The sequence below is a fragment of the Geospiza fortis genome, unplaced genomic scaffold, assembly GCF_000277835.1.
Source record: "Geospiza fortis unplaced genomic scaffold, GeoFor_1.0 scaffold443, whole genome shotgun sequence".
Taxonomy (NCBI): domain Eukaryota; kingdom Metazoa; phylum Chordata; class Aves; order Passeriformes; family Thraupidae; genus Geospiza; species Geospiza fortis.
Window position 1 is genome coordinate 660,345 of NW_005054335.1, and position 20,145 is coordinate 680,489.

Genomic DNA, 20,145 nt, shown 5'->3' on the forward strand with positions numbered 1-20,145 from the left:
CTAACAACTGCAGCATCTAACAATGTTACAAGTTCATCAGCTCATTATCATTCCTTTGCCACTTCGGAGACAATATTTTTTAATGTGGCATGCATTAATGGTAAGTACTTATTTTATATAACCTGCTTTGTAGCCCAGAAAAGCAGTCTTTTGTGGGGTAGATTAGAGCCAGCATTTTGCATGAGCATCTTAGACAGAATTTTTATAATTTGCCTAATGTTGTCTAATTATAACCCCTTTGACATCTCTTTTTGTATTAGTATTGTGGTTGTGTGACATTTAAGCAAGGAAAGAGGCTGTGTAAGAATAAGCTAAGTGGGTCTTACTTTACTGAGCACCCAGTGACATCTACGATGTGGTAGATACCAGGAGCAATCATTGTGCTATTTGTTTATTTATTTATTTATACATAATTTCCCTGAAGAGCATGCTGGATTTTCTGCCAGGTAACTCATCTTTTCATCTGTAAGGTAGCTGATATTTGGCTGGACATCCATGCCTGCTTTAAAGGGCTTAGAATGAAGAAAAGGAGAAAAACAATCTCATCTTTGGATCCTGGCATACAGGTATTAGAAAATCAGGTTTAAAAAAATAAAAGGTGGAAATAAGCTAAAACTCCTCAATGTGTGGATGGTCTGGAGAAAGGAAGTATACAACTAAGGGGGTGAACATTGGTCAGAGAGGCTTTATTGTCTGGCACAGGATGGAATTTTTCTGAACTGTTCGGAACTGAGCAGCTTGCAGGAATTTGATTTATATTGAAGAAGAAAATTCTACACTTCTGGAGTAGTACTTTTGTCAGCTATCAGGTGGGATGTTATAAATGGATGAATATCTACAAATTTGCTAGAGAGATAAACTCTACCAGGGATGTATCACTTTTGAGTCATTGACTTCCCAAATGTGGATTAAGAAGTAAATTAAATAACTAATGGCACATCTTAGTTATTCTAGTATGTGATGGATGACAAATATCTTCCCAAATAAACACCAGACCTACAAGAGATAACACTATGTCTGATGTGGGTTTGATAGGTACTCAGGAAATTATAGTACAGTTGGTCATATAAGATTAACTTGGATTGACTGAAAAGGAGAAGATGTAGTTTAAAAAAATTGGAGCCTTATATAAAAATAGGTCTAGAACATTGTCAATTTTAAAAGGAAATCTGCAAAATAAAAAACAAGTTCTTGATAAAGTGTGAAATAGTGAAGAAATTAAACATGTGAAATCCAGAAATATTCTTGAATGAAAGATAAAAAAGTTATCGAAAATGAGAAAAGAGATAATATTCTGAAAAGAATTCTAAAGACTTTAGAAATGGCCAGATAAGCTGTCATTTTCAAAAGCTATTAGAAGTCAGCGAAGAGGAAGAAAAAGGAAGAAAAATACCAATAGGGACATTTTAGGGCTCAAAATTCAGGTTTAGCTATACTTTACAGAGAAAATAAGGAATAAACTACAAAAAGTGAAGTAATCATATAAGTGAAAAGGAAAAAAATAGTGGAGTAGTTTCCTTTGCAGCTATATAAGGGAGAGACCAGAGAAATTAGGGTTCAAATTTAGATAGTTTGTTCTAGTTTTAATAGAAAGAAGAGGTTGAGCAGTGAGGTAGGAACAGGATGGAATGGAAATGAAGATTTGGGAACAAAGCTCACCACAGCTGGGATTAAACTAAAACTTCTATCACATAATGGATCCAAGACAAGGAGAAAAGCTGTCTCTTGACAAGAAGGGCATGGTCGATGACCACCATTGCAGTAAAAGACCTGTCACATGAAATTGCGTGTGCAGAAACAAGGAATTTTTATAAATCTTTCCAGTAAAAGTAATGTTGCATGACTGCAGAACAGCATCCATAGACTCTGACATCGGGGACCAAAGAAAAGGGACTTGACAACAGTACTAAGAAAGGCTTTTAGACAGAAGACCATGCAACAGATACTTTGGGAAGGTGAATCATGATGGAACAATTTATTATCCTGTTTTACTGAAATAGTAGATTTTAAAAATAAACTTGATTAAATATTTAGTAAAACAATAAAATGTGAAAATTATATGTTATTTAATAATTACATATTATTTAATAATGCATCACATACTAAGCTATTAGAATTGTGAAAATGGGAGTGAGTCAAATTTCAATATATGCTTTGAACTAGACAGAAGGAAGATAAAACAATGGATCTCTACAGAAAAACTAGAGGCGCTTAGATTTGCCAGGGAGGCCTCTTATCAATACATTTCAGTACAGATATTAATTCATTCTCTTACCATGGCACAGAAAACAGGGCTGTGGAATGAATGCCAATCAGAGTATCACAGAGGAAAAATTCTGAAAATAAGTGAGACTGATATTACAAAACAGGATTAAAATTAACCCTCCCAGTGCAAGATCAAGAACCTGGAAATTATGCAGATTTCTGCAGAAAACAGGGAGCTTATCACCTGGAAATAGTGTAACAGGAGAAAAATTTAGATACCCTGATCTTTCTGAGGATGACAATGCACTGTTACTGCTACTTTGAGGGTCTGTGAAAGAAGAACAGCAAATGCAAACCAAGGTTGTGTAAGTGGTGACACCACTAGACAAGGTCCTGGGGAGTTGAAGCAACTATGTTCTTAGTGGAGGTACAGAGCATAATACCAGGGCTCATTAAGTGTCAATAGTGGGACTTTTTTATGATTTCTACCTTCTCACAGCTCCTGATCATCCTTTGTGCCTCTGTTTACACATCTGTGCATGCAAACACATGAAAAAAACTTATTATTTTCCTCACTGGAAAAATGAAACTGATTCAACTGAATTCCATTTGGTGTGAGTGCAAACTCTAAAGCAATGGATAATGGTCTCTCGATGGTTCCCATTTTAAAGCCCAGGAGATCCTGACCTGGCCCCCACCTCTGATGTATGTATGTACCTGGTCCCCATCCTGACCTCTGATGTATTTCCTTTCCCAGCATGGCTCTCTGTGATTGCGCTGCAGCTCTGGGCAGCTCTGGCATGAGCTTGTGTGTTTCTTCCAGCCCAAGATGCGCAAGTTGACAGCTCATAAAATGGGCGATGTCTGTTTCAGAGCTGAAGCAGGGCTGGAGCTGGGTGTGATGCCTGCACATGGTGATGACAAACACAACAGTCCATGTGCATTGATGAACAGCATTGAAACACAACAGTCCATGTGCACTGATGAACAGCATTGAAACACAACAGTCCATGTGCACTGATGAACAGCATTGAAACACAACAGTCCATGTGCACTGATGAACAGCTTTAGCTGTCTCACTTGGGTGATACATTAGCTGAGCTGGAGGGTTAAGTGCATGTCGAGATTGAACAATCAGCCTCCAGGAGTGTCCCAGTGCAGCTGGAGCTGCACTTGCAGAGGTCACCTTGCACATACCCTGATGCAAACAGAGGTATCTACATCTATTTATTCAGCATCTTCCCTCAATTCACTTAAATAATTAAACACTATATTAGTGCACATAGCCTTGCATCAAGAACAATTCCACCACCCCCTTTCCACATGCGCAAAACTTCCATTCCTCTCTTGACAGGGAAGTAAGTGTCTTGTCATTGAATTTGATATAGTCAAATTGACATATATTGTTAAATCTTAACTAGCAGCTGACATTAAGTCGGAGTGTACTAAAGAGAAAATGGCTAGCAATGTTACTTCCTCAATTTGCACAATGACTTATTTTAAAACAGAATAAATACTAACTAGTTCTGAAAACCTGCAACTTGCAATTGCCAGAGCAATTCTGTACTTTAATTCTCCACAGAAAAATTTTCATTTGCATAATGCTCCTGAGAAGGGAAAAAATACAGTTTCAGTTTTCATATATTGTAGTATTGTAGAGAATGATCTCATTTCTTGTAATGGTGTATCCTGTCCCCAAACCAATAAATATTTTAAGCATTTAATGCATTTATCAACTCTCCTGTAAAAAAGTGCAGAACATATGCAATGGTGTCAAAGATATCTCATGCATTGAGGGAGTCTGAGCAATCTCTTGGGTGATTCTCCACCTTGAAATTTAACTTTACATCTTATCCAACAGCAGGGCAAGAAGTGAATCAATTCCGTGTTCTCCCAAGAAACCATATGCTGGTTTTGCTTGTAGAAATTCAATTATTCTAGCAGATAGATGTTGCACATTTTTGCACCATGTGAAATTTCACAGGTTACTCTTACCAAGAAAATATGAGAAAATTATTAAGGATGTAATATGTGATTTAATGACAAAAACACACCTTTAGTTAAATTGGTCCGGGCAGGTTTATTTCTTCCCCTACAAGTAATGGCTTGCATATAGTAAATACTAAATATAAAAGAAACTGTTCCACTTCTTTTCTTTAAGATATTTAAGGGAGAGTAATGGGGTCAGATACCTTAGTATGAAATTTAATAGGACTAAACTGTTTTATTTATACACCCCGCTGAAAAATGCCATCCACTCTGGATTCTTACAGTGGAAATTCTTGTATTAAAAAAAAAAGGCTTTTTTATTTTTTTCCTTTTTCCGTATGTATACAGACAAGCAGGCATTGGCACTTACAGGCATGCACATGCATGAACACACATGATACAAACCTCTAGTATTGCATTAATCAAATCCAACAATATAAGCTGGATTTCAGCCATCATCAATACAGATAAGCGTCACAAGGCCATTTTAAAAGAACCTTATGGTGTTTGGGATAACTGCAATACAATTAGCATTAAATGTATGGTCAGAATGAAGGTCATCTGCTGAGACATCAATGGCAGGAACTTTGGCCAGAACACATAACATTACATTGACTGGGAACAACACACCAGCAAAAAAAGGAAAGTTTTTGGTATCAGAAAAGCAGGGGTTGAATCTGAACCACCAGCAAGGTAGACACCTCTGTGAAAAATGGCAGAAAGGAGTTCAATGTCGTTAGCAGAGAAAATGAAGACTAAAGGAGATTTTTTTATGAACAGGGGGGTAGAGAAATGCTATTTAAGGTAAGAGACAATCAGGGGCAAGAACCAATGTATGTTACATTGACAGGCATAAATATGAGATAGTAATAAGGTGGAATCTTCCCCAGGGGAGCCAGGTAGCTAAACAACCCTCTCATATGAATATTGAAGAGAAAAAATGAAATATTTCTACATGAAAATATCAACTGCCCTAAAATTCAGCAAAATTATGGATGCTTGATAACTGATATTCAAGACAGATCTGAAACAAGTATAAGAAAGTTATTGTACATGAGAAAAGATGCTGTAAAGATCAGTGACTAAAATAATAAGACTGATTGTTGTTTTAACCTGAGAAAGGTTACTCAGAGGTTTATTCTTGAGTTTTTGAAAAAGATTGTTGGAGCTTTTTTGTTAGTATATCCTCTTCTGTTGAGCATCATGTGTAATGTCTACTGGTGTCTTTTAGGGGCTGATTTATTAATAGCAGTATTTTACTTTTCTACCTTCCAGTTGGGTTTCTGTAAAGATTCAACAGGACCTCTATAAACTGGAAATCAGAATCTGAGTTTTATTATTTATGGTTATTATTTTTAAGATCAACTCTTAAGGAGGTTTTGTATTTGCTGTGTATCAGATTTTTAAATCAGATACTTAAAAGAGATATCATTACATTAATCCTTCAGTTTTCCTAGTGGCATATCTAATGGCATTTCCATGTTAGGAACTAATTCCATGGTTCTTTATGACCAAATTGATGCAGATCTCTTTTGTAATTTTTCTTCTGTTCTTTTTTTTCTTTTGAATCTGGCATAAGTTCATTGTCACTTGCAGCAATCAATTCCCTGCATCAGGCTATCTAATTCAAAAAGGTGTTCAAAATCCTTGAACTCTTCCATATCCATGTTTTTGGCACTGAAGTTCAAGGTTTTGATAGGGACTAGAGATTGGTGAAGGTTCTTCCAGCTACCCTTGCTGTCATAGCAACCCACAAACTTCATAGAGGGACCAAGTGAGATGTGAAAGGTCTCTGCAGAGCTCCCATGAGCTGGGAGGAGAGAATGGAAATCTCCCACTCAGGTATGCAGAAGGTGAAGCTGAGGGGTCTGTCTGATTTGCATAGCCACCGAAGTGCCCTCTCTGTAGTTGGGGAGTTTGGCAAGCATTCATTACAGTACAGCAATCCTGTAAAGAGCTCCTGTTTTTCTGTGCTTTTTTCTTCTCTGAAGAATGAGGTGCTTTTGTTTATTTAACAGCAGAAATGAAGACATACTTATTTAACCTAGGTTTAACCCAGGCTCTACACTCATTACTAAACTCTTAATTGAAGCCACGAAAGGGCTATGGGTGCTGTGTCCTGCCAAGTTTGACCTCTACCTGCACAGCAATCTGCCATCACCCATCTTCCGCTTTCACAAAATAAAAACCCAGTAGGAGACAATAAGAAGAGACAAGAGAAAAATACGGAGAAGGCTCTAAATGAACATATGGCAAAGGTGACTTCAGAAGAAACGCAATAGTAGTACAGGCTGTTGAATAGTTTGTAAAGAGATTGCTGTCATCTGCTTTTAATTCAAACCTGCCACATACTTATATTTTTCATGTCCTAAAGCCTCTGAATCTGCAAAGTGGCATATTGCTGCAAGTATTTATCAGATGCTGGTGCAACGACCACCGTAATAATTGGTGATCCAGCTTTACTGGATCATGTTACACAGTAAAACACAGGTCACAGGGGACAAAAAGCCTTGGAAGGTAACATTTATTTACCTAAATAGCGACTAATCTAGATGGTAAAATTAGTGATTATTATCTGTTTAAGTGTGCAACTGCTCTTTGGATACAGTTGCTGGGGACTTGCTATAACATAATTCAGTTTATCAGGCCATAGAGGGACATTTTCCCCTGAAGTATCACTTGATTTATTTCTCAGATACAACAATGAACTCTGAGCATCTTCTCTACACATCCCTTGTGCTCAGAAGCATATCTTCCCTTTTGTGCTGTTGTGCTCATTGCCACCTGAGGCTGCTCCCCTACATCCCTGTTGTTGAGTGTATGAGAATAGAGGGAAACTGGGTGCTAAGGAGGCTTTTCCCAATCATACAAACACATTCCTGTTATTTTTATATGGTCAATATATGTTGTTTAAGGCTCATGTAAGTAGAATGATGGGAGGATCCTTGCTAGAGGAAATTGGAATGAATAATAAATACTTCTTCCTGGAAATGGCCTGGGGAAGACAGGAGCTCTAGGAAGAAATGCAGTGAACTATTGCCTTCCAGCCTGTTTCAACCCTTCCTGCCCCTGAAAATCAAACAGCAGCAGGGCTGCAGCTCAAAAATCCCCAGGTCCTCTGGGACCCTACAGACAGCGTGAGGCAGGGCTCCCACATCCCTGGCAGCCTGACAGCAGCACCAGCAGGGCTGCCTTGTGAATGTCCTTGTTACACACAAACCTGGCCTTTCCATGGATGCTTCCTTGGGCATGTGAGTTCTCATCTCAGCAGGGAGGAAAGGGAAGAAGGTAGGATTTGTGATCCCGGGGGAGAGACCAGCCCTGCTGGCACAGGGGCATCATTTGTGGTGCTGCACCCCTCACCACGGGGCAGAGAGCCACAGCCCCCCAGCCAGCTCCAGAACTGTCAAACTACTTCAGGCAAAGTCAGCATAATCCCCAGGTAAAATCTGATTTCCTCTTTATCAGGTTTAGCTTGAAAACAGAACAAATAATTAAAAAAAACAAAACACAAGACCTAAACATTATCCATGTCCTTAATTATCACGTTCTGGTGAGTAATTTATTCCCTGACTGGTCAGAACATTCATTATCTTCCTAAATACAACAAAAGTTAAATCCTAAGCACCCACGACTACAGAAACAGTACAGTGATCAAGCTTAAATGAACATATAAATTTTATTAATGGATGCTTTATACAACTCCATATAATATAAATCAAACAAAAAACCTATTTCCATCTTTTAAGGCTGCAATAAAAAAGCTTTAACATTATTGAGGATAATTTTATTAAGTTTAGAACTACTTTTTGGCAGTAATGAGACTGCTATGGGAATATTATCTGGTTTCTCATGAAGCACCTCAGCTTGTTAAATAAGTTAATAAATTACTGTGCATTAATCAAAGTGACAAAGCTATGAAGAGCTGAGAATGTGAGACAATTCTGGTGATAATATTAATTAGTATTTAATTAGAAACTTAGGGGCCATAAATAAAAAATCATAGGAGAGACATTTATGCAAATTGCTTTGAGTTGTATTTGCTTTAGGAAAACACACTTCCTTTCTTTCACCATTCTCTCCTTTCTCTTTTTAATTTCTTTCCACACTGTACATAGCAGAGTTGCAGTGACATCACGTGGATATAAATAACCCCATAATGGATTTAATTTTTCCCAGTTAGGGAGGTCTACATTTGAATTGTGTTTTTCCCTCCTTTGCTTGAATAAAAGATAATGTTTTTCAGATTTCTAACTTCTAGACAAGTAGAAAGAACAAAAAACCCCTGAGAACTGCAAAGGGATAGGATTTCTATTTCTACTATTTTTTTCAAGATACATGTCACCTTTCTTACAGAGCACATTTTATTATTTGTTACACTTATGCAAGAACATTATCTTCAGTAAACCTATTTTTTCTATTCACCAATCTGTTTCTGTCATGGCTTATTTATGTGCGAACGTGACTGACTGAAGCCAGTGTTATCCACAACTGACAAGTGCCAGACCTACAGCTCAATCAGCCCCTTCTTGGAGATAATGTCAAGGGTTTGAAGTCATGGGACAAAAGAAGTGGAGAGAGAGAAAATCAGGGTCAAATTGATCCAATTCTTTGCATATAAAAGGGATTCTGCCTAATAACACCAAGCTCTTTTTTGCTCTCCACACACAACGCAGCTTAAACAGGTCTAAACCTGGCCTTCAAGGAAACGTGTGATTGACATTAAAATGCTGAAGTTTTAGTGAGATGTTTAGAATGAAGCACCCAGCAATGACACAAAATTCATACTTCTTTTAATTTTATTTTATATTTGTTTAACAAATAATTTGCATCTGTAAATAAAATTAAACCTGATAAATGAATGATGCAGTTCCTTTCAGTGATGCTCCCAATTCCCATTTCCAATATAGCAAACCATAAGAAATGACCGGAAGTGACACTTAGTGTTATGGTCTAATTAACAGCTTGCTGATCAAAGTTTGAGCCTGATGGTCTTGGAGATCTCTTCCAACATCAATGATTCTGTAATTCTGTGACTTGTTCTGTATATTCTCAGTGTTCTCAGTAGAGAGACTCCATCAATTAGGACCTCTTAATAAGCAGCCTGCACTTAGGGGATTTATATATCTGAGTACTAGAACCTCAGATTCTCTTGTCTTATGAAGAACAATGATTGCCTAGGCAACATTTGATTGAGTCATTAGTAGGTCTTCTGAAACTGGCTGCAAGGAATAGATACTTAACAAACCTAACCCTACTTCATTTTTTGGTGAGGCCACATCTGTCTATGTCGTTCCAACAGAACAGGGAGAAGAGAAGTGCAATCAGAAAAATAACCTATATTTAGTGTACTACTCAGGTACAATTGCTTTCAAACACAGACATCTGAATGGGATTGCACAGGAAGTACTTCCCAATCCCATGTGCCTGTGTTAGCAGGACACTTTAGAAAATTTTATACAGATAAATAAATTATACCTTTCCTGAGTTTATGTCTCTACTCTGGTGGCTACTCAGAAATTTGTAATTACCTTTCAGCTTCCAGAAGATATTTCAGTAAACACTGAAATTTGGCAAGCTTCCATGGTTTAAAATCTTATTGAGGAGAAAACACTAAATGTACAACACATGCAACTGCATATGAAAGTGCACACCTTTTCGTTTGTTAGTGCCTGGGGTTTTTGTGTTTGAGTTTTGTGGGCATCAGAGGATGAAAGCAAAATCTGGAATGCTTAAGTAAAGGAAATAAACAAGATAGTCTCTCAAGTTCTTCACTTCCATTCAGGCAAATGATAGAAGTGATAACACCAAGCAAAACCTGCTTTTCTGCAGCTGCTCTAAAGCGTAGGGTAACCAAGGCTCATCAACCTCACCAGGCAGAAGATTTGATACAGTGATCACATCCTGGCTGGGACATGGTCTGTTTGCATCAGGAACTGCAGGAGCATTTCAACACAGACATCCCTCTGCATTGTGATGCTGGGGAAGTTGAAATACTGAAAGTGGACCGTTTCAGTTCCTCTATATAGTTTTTTTTCCTTTTCCAGGTTTAACCAGTGAACTCTCATAGCACTTCCCAGAAACAGGCAGAAGCAAAGTTCACACACATGGCTTCATGGAGGGGGGAGATGTAGATAGGACTTTTCCCACATCTGAAGGCTCTGTGTGCCCAGCTGCATGCCTTCTTAGTCCATTGTTCATCCACAAATGTGTATATATGTCATAGTTTGGAAAAGTCAGTCTTTATCTCCCTTCTGCCAATTCCAGTTATATAGTCATGGGCTAATGTGGTATTCCACTAGTCTCCCATGCTGGGATGTTTTGTGTGTTTACTGATTTTGCCTGCTCTGTTTTTGACTTTTACTGTGAGCACAGTGAACAGTATTCAAAGGTTGGGCAAGAGCACAGACAGAAGTAGTACAACCACAGAGTCACAGACCTCAGCTCACTTTGATAGTTTGCTGATATTAAATATCTTCCCACTGCCATGTTAGGAGGTATGCTGAGTCTTTTTATATACACTTTTTCTTGCATTTTTTTCCTTTCATTTTTTATTTTTACGTAATCCTTTTCCATACATGCTTTTGAATTTGCATGCCAGTCCCTGAGTATGCACAGAGAAAGCAGGGAGAGTTTGTATGAACACATAAAGATGGATTTCAGGCTCCTGATCCTTTCCTAATCACTGCATTCTACAAGCAGCCTGATGAAAGGCTAGATAAGACAAAATATAACAGAAAATGCTGAAAGTGTGAGAAGAAAATTCTGACAGGTGAGAATGCCTGCTTTGGAATAGAAAAACTTACTGGGGGGAAAAAAGCAGTGGAAAACGGGCTGGGGAGACATGTGCCAGAAATTACTGCAAATGGCCTTTTTTGGAGGCAGGGAAGCTCCTCAAGAGTTCATTAGCAGTCTGGAGAAAAACAGGGATGTTCCAAGGTCTGGGAACAGTGGGCATGGTGAGCCTGGCTCCAGCGGCTGGCGGGTGGCACAGGGAGGTGTGGGCAGGAAGCAGAGGTCTCTGCCCAGGTGCCCAGTGCCCACCCAGCTGTGCAAGGATGGTGAAGAGGCTCTGGCACATTGCAGGCAGCACCTCATGCCAAGGGTGAGCTGGAGGCCCTGCCTGACTCCAGTCCTGCCCCATGGCCTTTGATACTGTATACATTTAAAATACTGCAAACATTTTGATACTGCATACATTTAAAATCACTGCAATGGTGTGCAGTCAAACACTGGTTTAGGGTCTGTCTGTGGTGGAGTCACCATCAAGTATTTTTTATTTCTGAAGAAAGCATTCATGAGAAAGTAAAGAGCAAGTTATTAGTCCTTTAAAGACAAATAAAGCTTTTCTGAACTACATCGAATAGAGATGAACTTCACTAACACTATTTGCACTTTTAAATTTTGTCTGAACTTCCAAGGTACCTTGCTTTAGACTCCTAGATCCTAACTGGTGGTCTGAGACCCAGAAACTCCTTCATTTCAAAAAATTATCTCTTAAAGAGGACCTAAGAGTATTTTCATTTTCTAAATATTATTCTGAATTCCATTTCTTAAGTTTCTTCACCTATAACATGGGAGTATAATTTTCTTCACAACCTACTAGGGTTCACCAGTGGGTGACCATGGATGTACATTGTTATACCGTTCAAGACCGTATTCCATTAAACTTACTCCTGACCCATTTTTATCTATGAAAAGTGTCCCATTTTTTTCCACCAGAGCTGCCCAAAGGTGAACAAAACAGGTGAATAAAGGTGAGCTTGTCCTGACAGTAAGTTGAGACCTTTGTGCTAAGTTAAGCAGGGTTATGGCAGACCTCAGCTGTGTCACCTTTGAAAGGTCTAATACCTGCCTTTGTTTGGAAAAGCTGTAAGTAGTGGGGCTGAGCTCTGTAGGAATCTAAAGAAATAATTCAAAACCACAGTAGCTTTCATAAGGAATAATCTTTCTCTATATTTTAAGAGACCTATGAAACCCCAGAAAAGCCTTGGAGTTCTTTCCTCAATAAATTGAACTCTTCTAGAGCAATTCTGAAGCTTTTGAGTTTTGGCTCAACTCTGACCCTTATTTGCCAGCACTGCAGGACATTGAGCTTGCCCCAGTGCTTAAAATGAGAACAATTTCTTTTTCTGGTGTGATGGGAACTATGGCACCATAGCTACTACCTTTCTTCTCCAGAAGAATGACTCCAATAAGGCAAAGCTCATAATCATTTGCAGCAGCCTAAGGGCAAAACATTTCTAAATTTTCAGGAGAAATCACTGCGTCTTGCAGAACTGCTGGCTGTTATTTTGTTTAAATACTGGAGACAGAAATTGAGAAGGTGGCCTTGAAAATACTACAGTAAAACATTCTTTTTCAAAATATTTTAAAATGCTTCTTGCTGGTGAGAGGAGCGACTTAATCATTTAAGATACTGATCCCCTGATTTAAGATACTGATACAATTAAGATATTGATCCCTTTTCCACAACCTTCGCCAAGGTTTTGAATGCACGGGCAGAATTTTATTGAGCCAGTCAAGATAAGGTTGAAATATCAGCCTGTTTCTCTCACAAGCATTCCAAAGGCCGATATTGCCATCCTAAGGGTGGGAGTCAGATTTGGACCCTGGAAAGAGAAAACACACAAAGTGAAAACTCCTGCAGTTTGGGAAGTATTCCCTGGAGGACTGTCTCAGCTACTGAATTTGGCTGAGTTGCACTTGGGCTTTTCATAGAGGATTCCCAAATGATTCCTCTGCGTTCTGACTCATGGCTGTGTTCATGAACATGTGAGCCAACCAGAAAACGTAGCACTCTCTCCTGCGCGGGCTCAGACCTGACCCTTTGCCATCCCCACATGAATCCTCTCTCGGTGTCTTGAAGGAGTGATTCACCATGACAAAGGCTGTCACATCCAAACCAGCAGCTGCCGCCTCTCTGGGTGTGGCTTAGATGGAGTGTTACCATGCAGTTACAGGTGGTACCCAGCCAGCGGCAGAAGAGTCTGGCAGTGCCGGCTGTGTGCCAACTCAAGAGCTGCACAACACTGTGAGATTTGAAGGCTTTCTAGCTGCAAATGTTGATAAATACATACATTTTCCACTTTGATAAAATAGTTCTTGACAGAGACTCTTAGCAAATATGATTATTGTCAGTCTGGCTTGTATTCATCATGAAATGAATACACATTCCGCTGTTTGTAGAAAAAGTTTAAGGTTCTAGCTTACACATATAAGAAGCTGACTCCATTGCAGATCTGCTCTCAGCATGACTGAAACTGAAGCCTCCAATGAACACAGCTTTCATGGAAGACATGGCTTGAAGGGACATGGAGATCAGACCTTGCTGCTCCAGGCAAATGCATTAAAATTTATTGTTTCATAAACAGGTTAAGTAAAATGTAAAAACAGATTTATGTCCCCAAGAGAATGAATAGATGTTCAAATAATTCACTACAATGGCAACAAAAAATATGCTGCTAATTCCTTGCTCAATTTTTTCCTAGGCATTTTTATTAGGCATTCATTTTGAAGTCAGTATTTTCTCTTAGCTGTGACTGTTGACACCACTAGGCTAGGGTTGTCTGGTTTTTTCCACAGACCTGTTATATTTGTAGTGATTTTTTGCTCAGCAAAGAGCAAGTCTTAGGACTTTCTTTTGTCACAGCCAACAACCTTACAGCAGAAACATTTGTTCCATGTGAGTGAGATGGAACAGCAAATTGTGCACCACATCAGTTGGTTCCAACCACAATTTTATCTGGTCCTTCCTCTGAGATCACACGATCCCCTTCAGTGCCAGAAATGCTTCCTACACCTCCAGCAGCCCCCACCCAGCCCACTGTAATTGCTTATTCCTAATTTGGACAAAGAATGTCTTCACAAAAATAGCAAGAGGAAGCCTAGATTCCTGACTGCATTTTTACACTCCTTTCATACTCATTTGCAACCTTTTCACCACACACACCTCCCCTACCTCCTCCTTCACTACATTAACATGTATTCCATTCCACCCCACATCTCCCAGCCAAGCAGACTTCTGTCACCAAACTGCTGGCCATTACCACGACTTGGAATTTGTATTTTTATTGTATAATCAAAGTTCATAAGCAATCTCACAAAAACCATTCATCACATGCCAGATCTAGGGAAAAATATCTTTCTCTTATGTAACAGAAACTAAAAAAAAAACCCAAACAAAACTATACCCAGCCCCTCCACTGCCTCAGATTTATATTTCATATATATATTAACCCCAAAACCAAAACAAAACCACCACACAAAACCCCCCACAATAACAGAAAAATGTCTGCCAGTGAAGATGTTTACTAAAACTCAGCTGGAAAGTTAAGTTTCTGAAAATTTTCCATCCACTGTCAGTGGACAATCCTGCTGGCTCAGAGCACAGCAGAAAGAGAGAGGGATGGAGCTCCCACCAGGACAAAGAAAAGGTAATGGCAAGGAAAATTGACTTCTGGAAACATACTTACTATAAAAATGAGTCCAGGATCAGTCTGCTTAGGGCCACCTTCTGCACACCATGGTTTTCCTGGTAGCATTCTTGTATCCTCCAAACAGCAATCTGTGAGAGATGAGGCAGAGCCCTGCAGCAGTGGGATGATGGGCACTGTCAGCAAGGAAACATAGGAGGGTCCCACCTGCACCACCTTGTACCAGCCCTACATGCAGCACAGGGGCCCTTCCCACCTGCCAGCCAAGCCCAGCCCTGTTTCTTGCTCTTGGGCCCTTGGGTGGCAGCTGCATCGGGGTTTGCCATCAGCTGCACCTCTGGTGGTGGCTGCTCCCATGGCAAGGTACCTGAGCTGCTGGCATCCACCCTGGTGCTCGCAGGAAGAGTCTCGTGTCAGTGTCACGCTGCAACACCTGCCACAGGGGCTTTGGACAGCTGGAACAAAACCACTGCAGGGGCTTGTATTGGTCTATAACACTTCTGCAGACATGGTCTGACTGATGTCCAACCTGAGAGCCCCAGAGGCACAGACATTCCCTGATGCCTGCTGGGACCCATGCCTGCTCCTTCAGTGACACCTATCCCCCAGAAAGCCAGGCTGGAAAGGGCTGGATCTGGTGGCACCTGTATGCACTGAGAGTCATACACATACAAGTTGTGTCTTCGCCTGGAGGGTCAGGGCTTCCCTGTAGGATCAGTATTTCCCTTCCAGATGGTGGAGGTGGGTGTGTGCTCTCTGCCTCTTTCCTGAACTAGCCAGCAGAGTGGGCTCCAAGCAAGAAGCCCATCTCCCAGGGGATTCACCTGCTGCATGCAGGTCAGGGGTGCCTGACACCCAGGTCAGGGGCTTGTGTGACAAGCTTGGTGCATTAAATAAAGGTGCATGAATGTCTGCAGCAGCATGCCTCCTGCCCTGTTGCCTGAGGTGTCAAGCAGGGCCTTCATTAGTTTACAAGGGACTGCTGTTGCAAAACATGTCAGCATGGACACTGTTCCCAGCTTCATTGCTTCCTCCTTGCTTTGCTGTGGTGAGAAACATAACATGAAAAAATCAGAGAGCAAATTGTCACACACTCCAAAAGCAGGAAGGCTTCTGGGCTGTCTAGTCTCCTCTGAATATCACAGACTGCTACACTTCCTCTAGACCTTGTTTCAAGTATGGAATCTGGGCATATGAGGCGCTGGATGAGCTCCTCTGAGTCCCACAGCAGCACCAGCATTTCCCAAGCCGTGCATCTGTCATCCTGGAGCAAGTCTTTGTATAAGTGGCAAATGGTCATGGTGCTGTAACTTCCTCTCTGGGCCTTTGTAGTTATTGTTGTGCATGTCCTGTTTTTCATAATTATGTGATAGCTGGGTCAGTGTGAACTCCAGCAATAAAGAGCAGAGAGTAATACAACAGATCTGGCACAAATGAATCCTGTTGTGAAATTTATGCATTCAAGATTTACTTGTTTAGCAGTTGTTTTCTCTGTTCCTACCATCTTCTCCTGTTATACAATGGTTATCTTCATAGAATGGAGTGGATTTTAGTCAAACAAAAAATTACTTAACCTGTAATTAGCCACTGAAATGTGGTTAACATTGCCTGGCTGTACACAGAGAACAAAACCAACATGAAGTGCCCTGTGCTTTCCATTCCTTGTGGCACTGAAAATACTACAGGAAAATGTATTCCCCTGGTACAATATATAGAATGAAAGATAACAGCATAGAAAAGAAAAATTAACAAAAACTACCTGGTGAAATAAGCTAAAATACAAAATGTAAGGGGCTAATACTGGTCAAAAGAAAATTTTGAAAGGTAAAATTTACAGAAAAATTTAGACAATAACTTTATTTCATTGTTTTCAGTACAAAAAACTGAAAAAAATATGAACCACAAGAAAAAGGTTGCTCTGCCACAAGGCTGACTAGAGCCCCTGCTGCTGTCATAATTGCAGAATAGTTGTGTACATACTAAAATAGGATATCCTTGTATCCCATGTAACTCAGTATTGAAAATATCTGCCTGAAAAAATGTTTGTAATTATATAAACTATGTTTTAAAAAATTGCAGAAGAGAATTTTTTTTCCTCTGGATATTTTCTTTATTGTAAGCGGCTTATTTGAATGATGGTATATTGTGGTTTGTAGCAGAGGATTTTGTGTCTGGAATAATGAATTTTTTCCTAAGGTGCTCACTTTAAGCATCCATTGAGAAAAAAGTGTATCACACTGTAGTGATGTACTGTAACAGCAGAGAATTTCCTATTAATCATATCATTGATGCCAAAGGCCCTCCTGGAATTGTCTGAGATGCTGCTGTAGAGCCACTAATTTTGCATTGTTAGTGTCGATAACTTTATCTGAATACAAATGTAAATACTATAAACAAATTCCAAATTAAAATATGACAGGAAATCCTCTCTCCTCCTGAAAAAGAACCCCCTGCCTTAATTTTTAGACAAGCTGTTTTCTTCTTAATATCTTTGCACACACAGTTCACAAACAGCTTATCACAAGCTAAGCTGAGATGAGAACAAACAGGATGCTGTCAGCTGCTCTGAGTAGCCACCCATGGGGATGCTTTTACTCCAGGGCAAACACACACATGAGTCTGTCTCCCTGCTCAGGGAAGGAGCTGCTCCATGTAGTCCATAGGCAAGAGCATGCTCTCAGCCTGTAATCAAGAAACAGCTGACATGGTCTATCTGCATGCCAAAAATTGCTCCAGAAGAGCTTTGTACTGGACCGTATTCCAGGCGGAGATTTACCCTGGCGCCAGGGGGGATTTAATTTCTCTTTTTGTTCCCTGTCTGTTGCCCCTTCCCCCTGCCCTGCACAGTATGAGTCTGTATCCAGTTCCCCAGTTTCAAACGTCCATGAAGGTGAGCACAGCACCGGTGACACAGGAGGCCCAGTGCAGCCACAGGGAGAAGGAATGGAAAGGGAAAATGCTGATGTCTCTTTCTGGCTGAAGGTGTATGCCACCAGCCTTTCCCCATCACGTGAGCCACCATGCAAGGGTACAGAATAGCACTGAGAGCAAGGCGTGCTTGCACCAGCCCACACACCCTCACAGTCTATTCACATACAGAGTTACGTTGGCACCAGTGGGTTCTGAGGCATCTCATAAACACAGTACAGACTTTAAAAAGCAGAGATTAGGCTAAATCACTTACAGCAGTTACATCCTTCTACGACTATGCAGGGTTGTTCCTTACCATTTGGAGCTGAAAACCACCAAATTATGGGCTTCATACACATTCTTGGCATAGTATTCTTCTTTCACAGGCAGGAAATATTTTTCTAATCTTCATCTAAATTTGCTCAATATGCTGTTCTCACACTGCTGATAACAAACCTTTGGAAACTAGTAGTCTGCAGTAACAGCTTTGCAGCGTTCCCTCTTCAAACTGTAAGCCTGTATTGTGGTGAGGGAAAGATCTTGCCTTAGGAGAGTGCCAGCACTGCGGGGACATTACTGTGGCAATCAGTGCTGAGAGCAGCTGCTCCTGCAGCCACATGTGGGCACAGCAGTCTGACAGCAGTCTGACTCGGGTACAGCCAGCAGGGTGCCACAGCAACATGAAACTCAACGTGAAGGCCCTGGGTGAGCAGTGAGGTTCACAGCTAACCTGCTCAGAGCTCTCGGGTTTTTCAATCACTCTGCTTGCTTTTTCCAGTCTTATTGAAATTAGTCAAAGTCATCACAGGTATCATCAAAGCTAGGAATGCATTGAAGGAATACGCGTAGGAAGGAGGCTAGCCTGTTCCAAATGTGACAGTGATAACTTCCTGGGGAGGAAAAGGATGTTACTAAGAAAAAATAGAGAAAAAAGGCATTGATTGCTTCAGCTTAAAAACCCCACAATGAAATATTGCATTGTTTTGAAGTTTACTCTTGTCTTCCCTTCTTCCCAAAATATCATAGCTATTTTGGACTAGGAGATAGAAGAGTTACAAAAGGGAGAGATTTCCTTCACAACTTTTGCCTTTTAGAAAACAGACATTTCTGTGTTCTTTTTACACCTTGTTTTGAAGTCTGTTTGGTTAAAAAACATGCTTTTGAAAATGAAAGGAGGGTTGATATTAAGGATTCCATACCTAGTCTCATATTCCCATTCTTGTTAACCCTGTTAACCCTAACAGACTTTCATTGTTTCAATAGTGGCTGTCCTTCAACAAGATAAAATGCAGGTAAAATTCTACTAAGTCTTGAACTCTGCCAGTCTCTCTCCATGTTGAAAGTACAAAGAAAGGATAGACCATGCCTTTGTAATTTCCCAAAAATAAACTGGAATAACTTTAAATTTTATTTTTCTTCTCAACTTAAAATTATTCATCACCCCCATAGAAAGAGTTTGTAAAGGAACTCTTTTGGTTAGGAAACAAACTTTAGGGGTAGGAGTATGGGATATTTCTTTGCACTTTTCTAGAAGACTCATAGGTTCTTTCTGTATTTCTGTGGTGTCCTCAGAGTTTTATTTCTGTTCAGTCCCAGGCTGAATTTCTCCAAGGAAGGACAACTGCCAGAGCTGCTCAGGATACCACATTTTCTAAGAGGTATCCGTGCTGTCCACAATTTTAGTGACAGAGCAGCTGAGAATGTTCCAGAACTAGCCATGGGAGCTCTGGCCCAGACTTATGGGACAACAATAGTCTTAAAGCCCTACAGTTAAAAGCAGTAGCATAGGTTTTTTCAAAAACCCAAGCTCTTCCCCTCAGACACATTTTCTCCCTCCGTAAAAATCCAAACTCCCTTCCTTCAGCTATAGTTTCTCAAATAAGGCATTACTGGCCAGAACAAGTTCAGTATCAAAACTCAAGTGAAGGTCACAGCTACTCTACAATGCAAATCAAAATACAATTTACAGACATGGCTTCTTCATCAAACCACTTGGCACATAATTCTTCATTTTGACATGCCTTTTGCAGGCATGGGCATAAAGGATCCCATGGTGACTGCATGGCACTGGAGCCTGTGACAATACACATTCAAATAACAAACATACTTGCTCACAGCAGGAAAAAGCTGGAGGTCGGAGGGAGGGGAAACAAAATCATCCAGCTTTTCCCATCCAGCTCTGTGGTTCTAGTAAAAACACAACCTGATCCAGATTTCTGAAGTGTTTTAAATAAAGCCTAACAGCTATGCACCCACAGTGTTTTGGAGTTCTCTAACAACCAAAGTAAAATAAAGTGTGCTATATGCTACAACATCCCAAAAGTTCAAGGGCATTCATAAAAAGAACCTGGATACTCTGAAACACCTATGATTTCAGATCACCAAAGCCTGAGAAAAGAAAAACTGCATCAACCTGCCCCTTGCATTTTGCCAGTAAAAATAAAAGCCGGTATCAATTCTGAATGCCAGCAGATTGTGCAGGCTAAATATCTGAAAGGAAAACCTTTATTACAGACTTGCAGTTTGGGGCTTTTTGGAAGCAGCAACTCAGCAGGATAGTCAATAAGACTTGTAAATCCATTTACTGCATGTTTTAGATCAATTT

The 20,145-nt window shown here is 40.1% G+C and overlaps 1 protein-coding gene across 1 annotated transcript in view; it reads right to left on the minus strand.

Moving 5' to 3' along the window:
* The window catches only part of ZSWIM6 (zinc finger SWIM-type containing 6), a 118,293-nt gene that overhangs the window by 26,594 nt on the left and 71,554 nt on the right, over positions 1-20,145 (minus strand). Inside the window, exons 14-15 of the mRNA XM_031057825.1 lie at positions 12,753-12,806; positions 12,363-12,420 (exon numbers count right to left, since the gene is read on the minus strand). Coding sequence (XP_030913685.1) covers positions 12,363-12,420; positions 12,753-12,806 — 112 coding nt within the window. The remainder of the gene's footprint in view (positions 1-12,362; positions 12,421-12,752; positions 12,807-20,145) is intronic.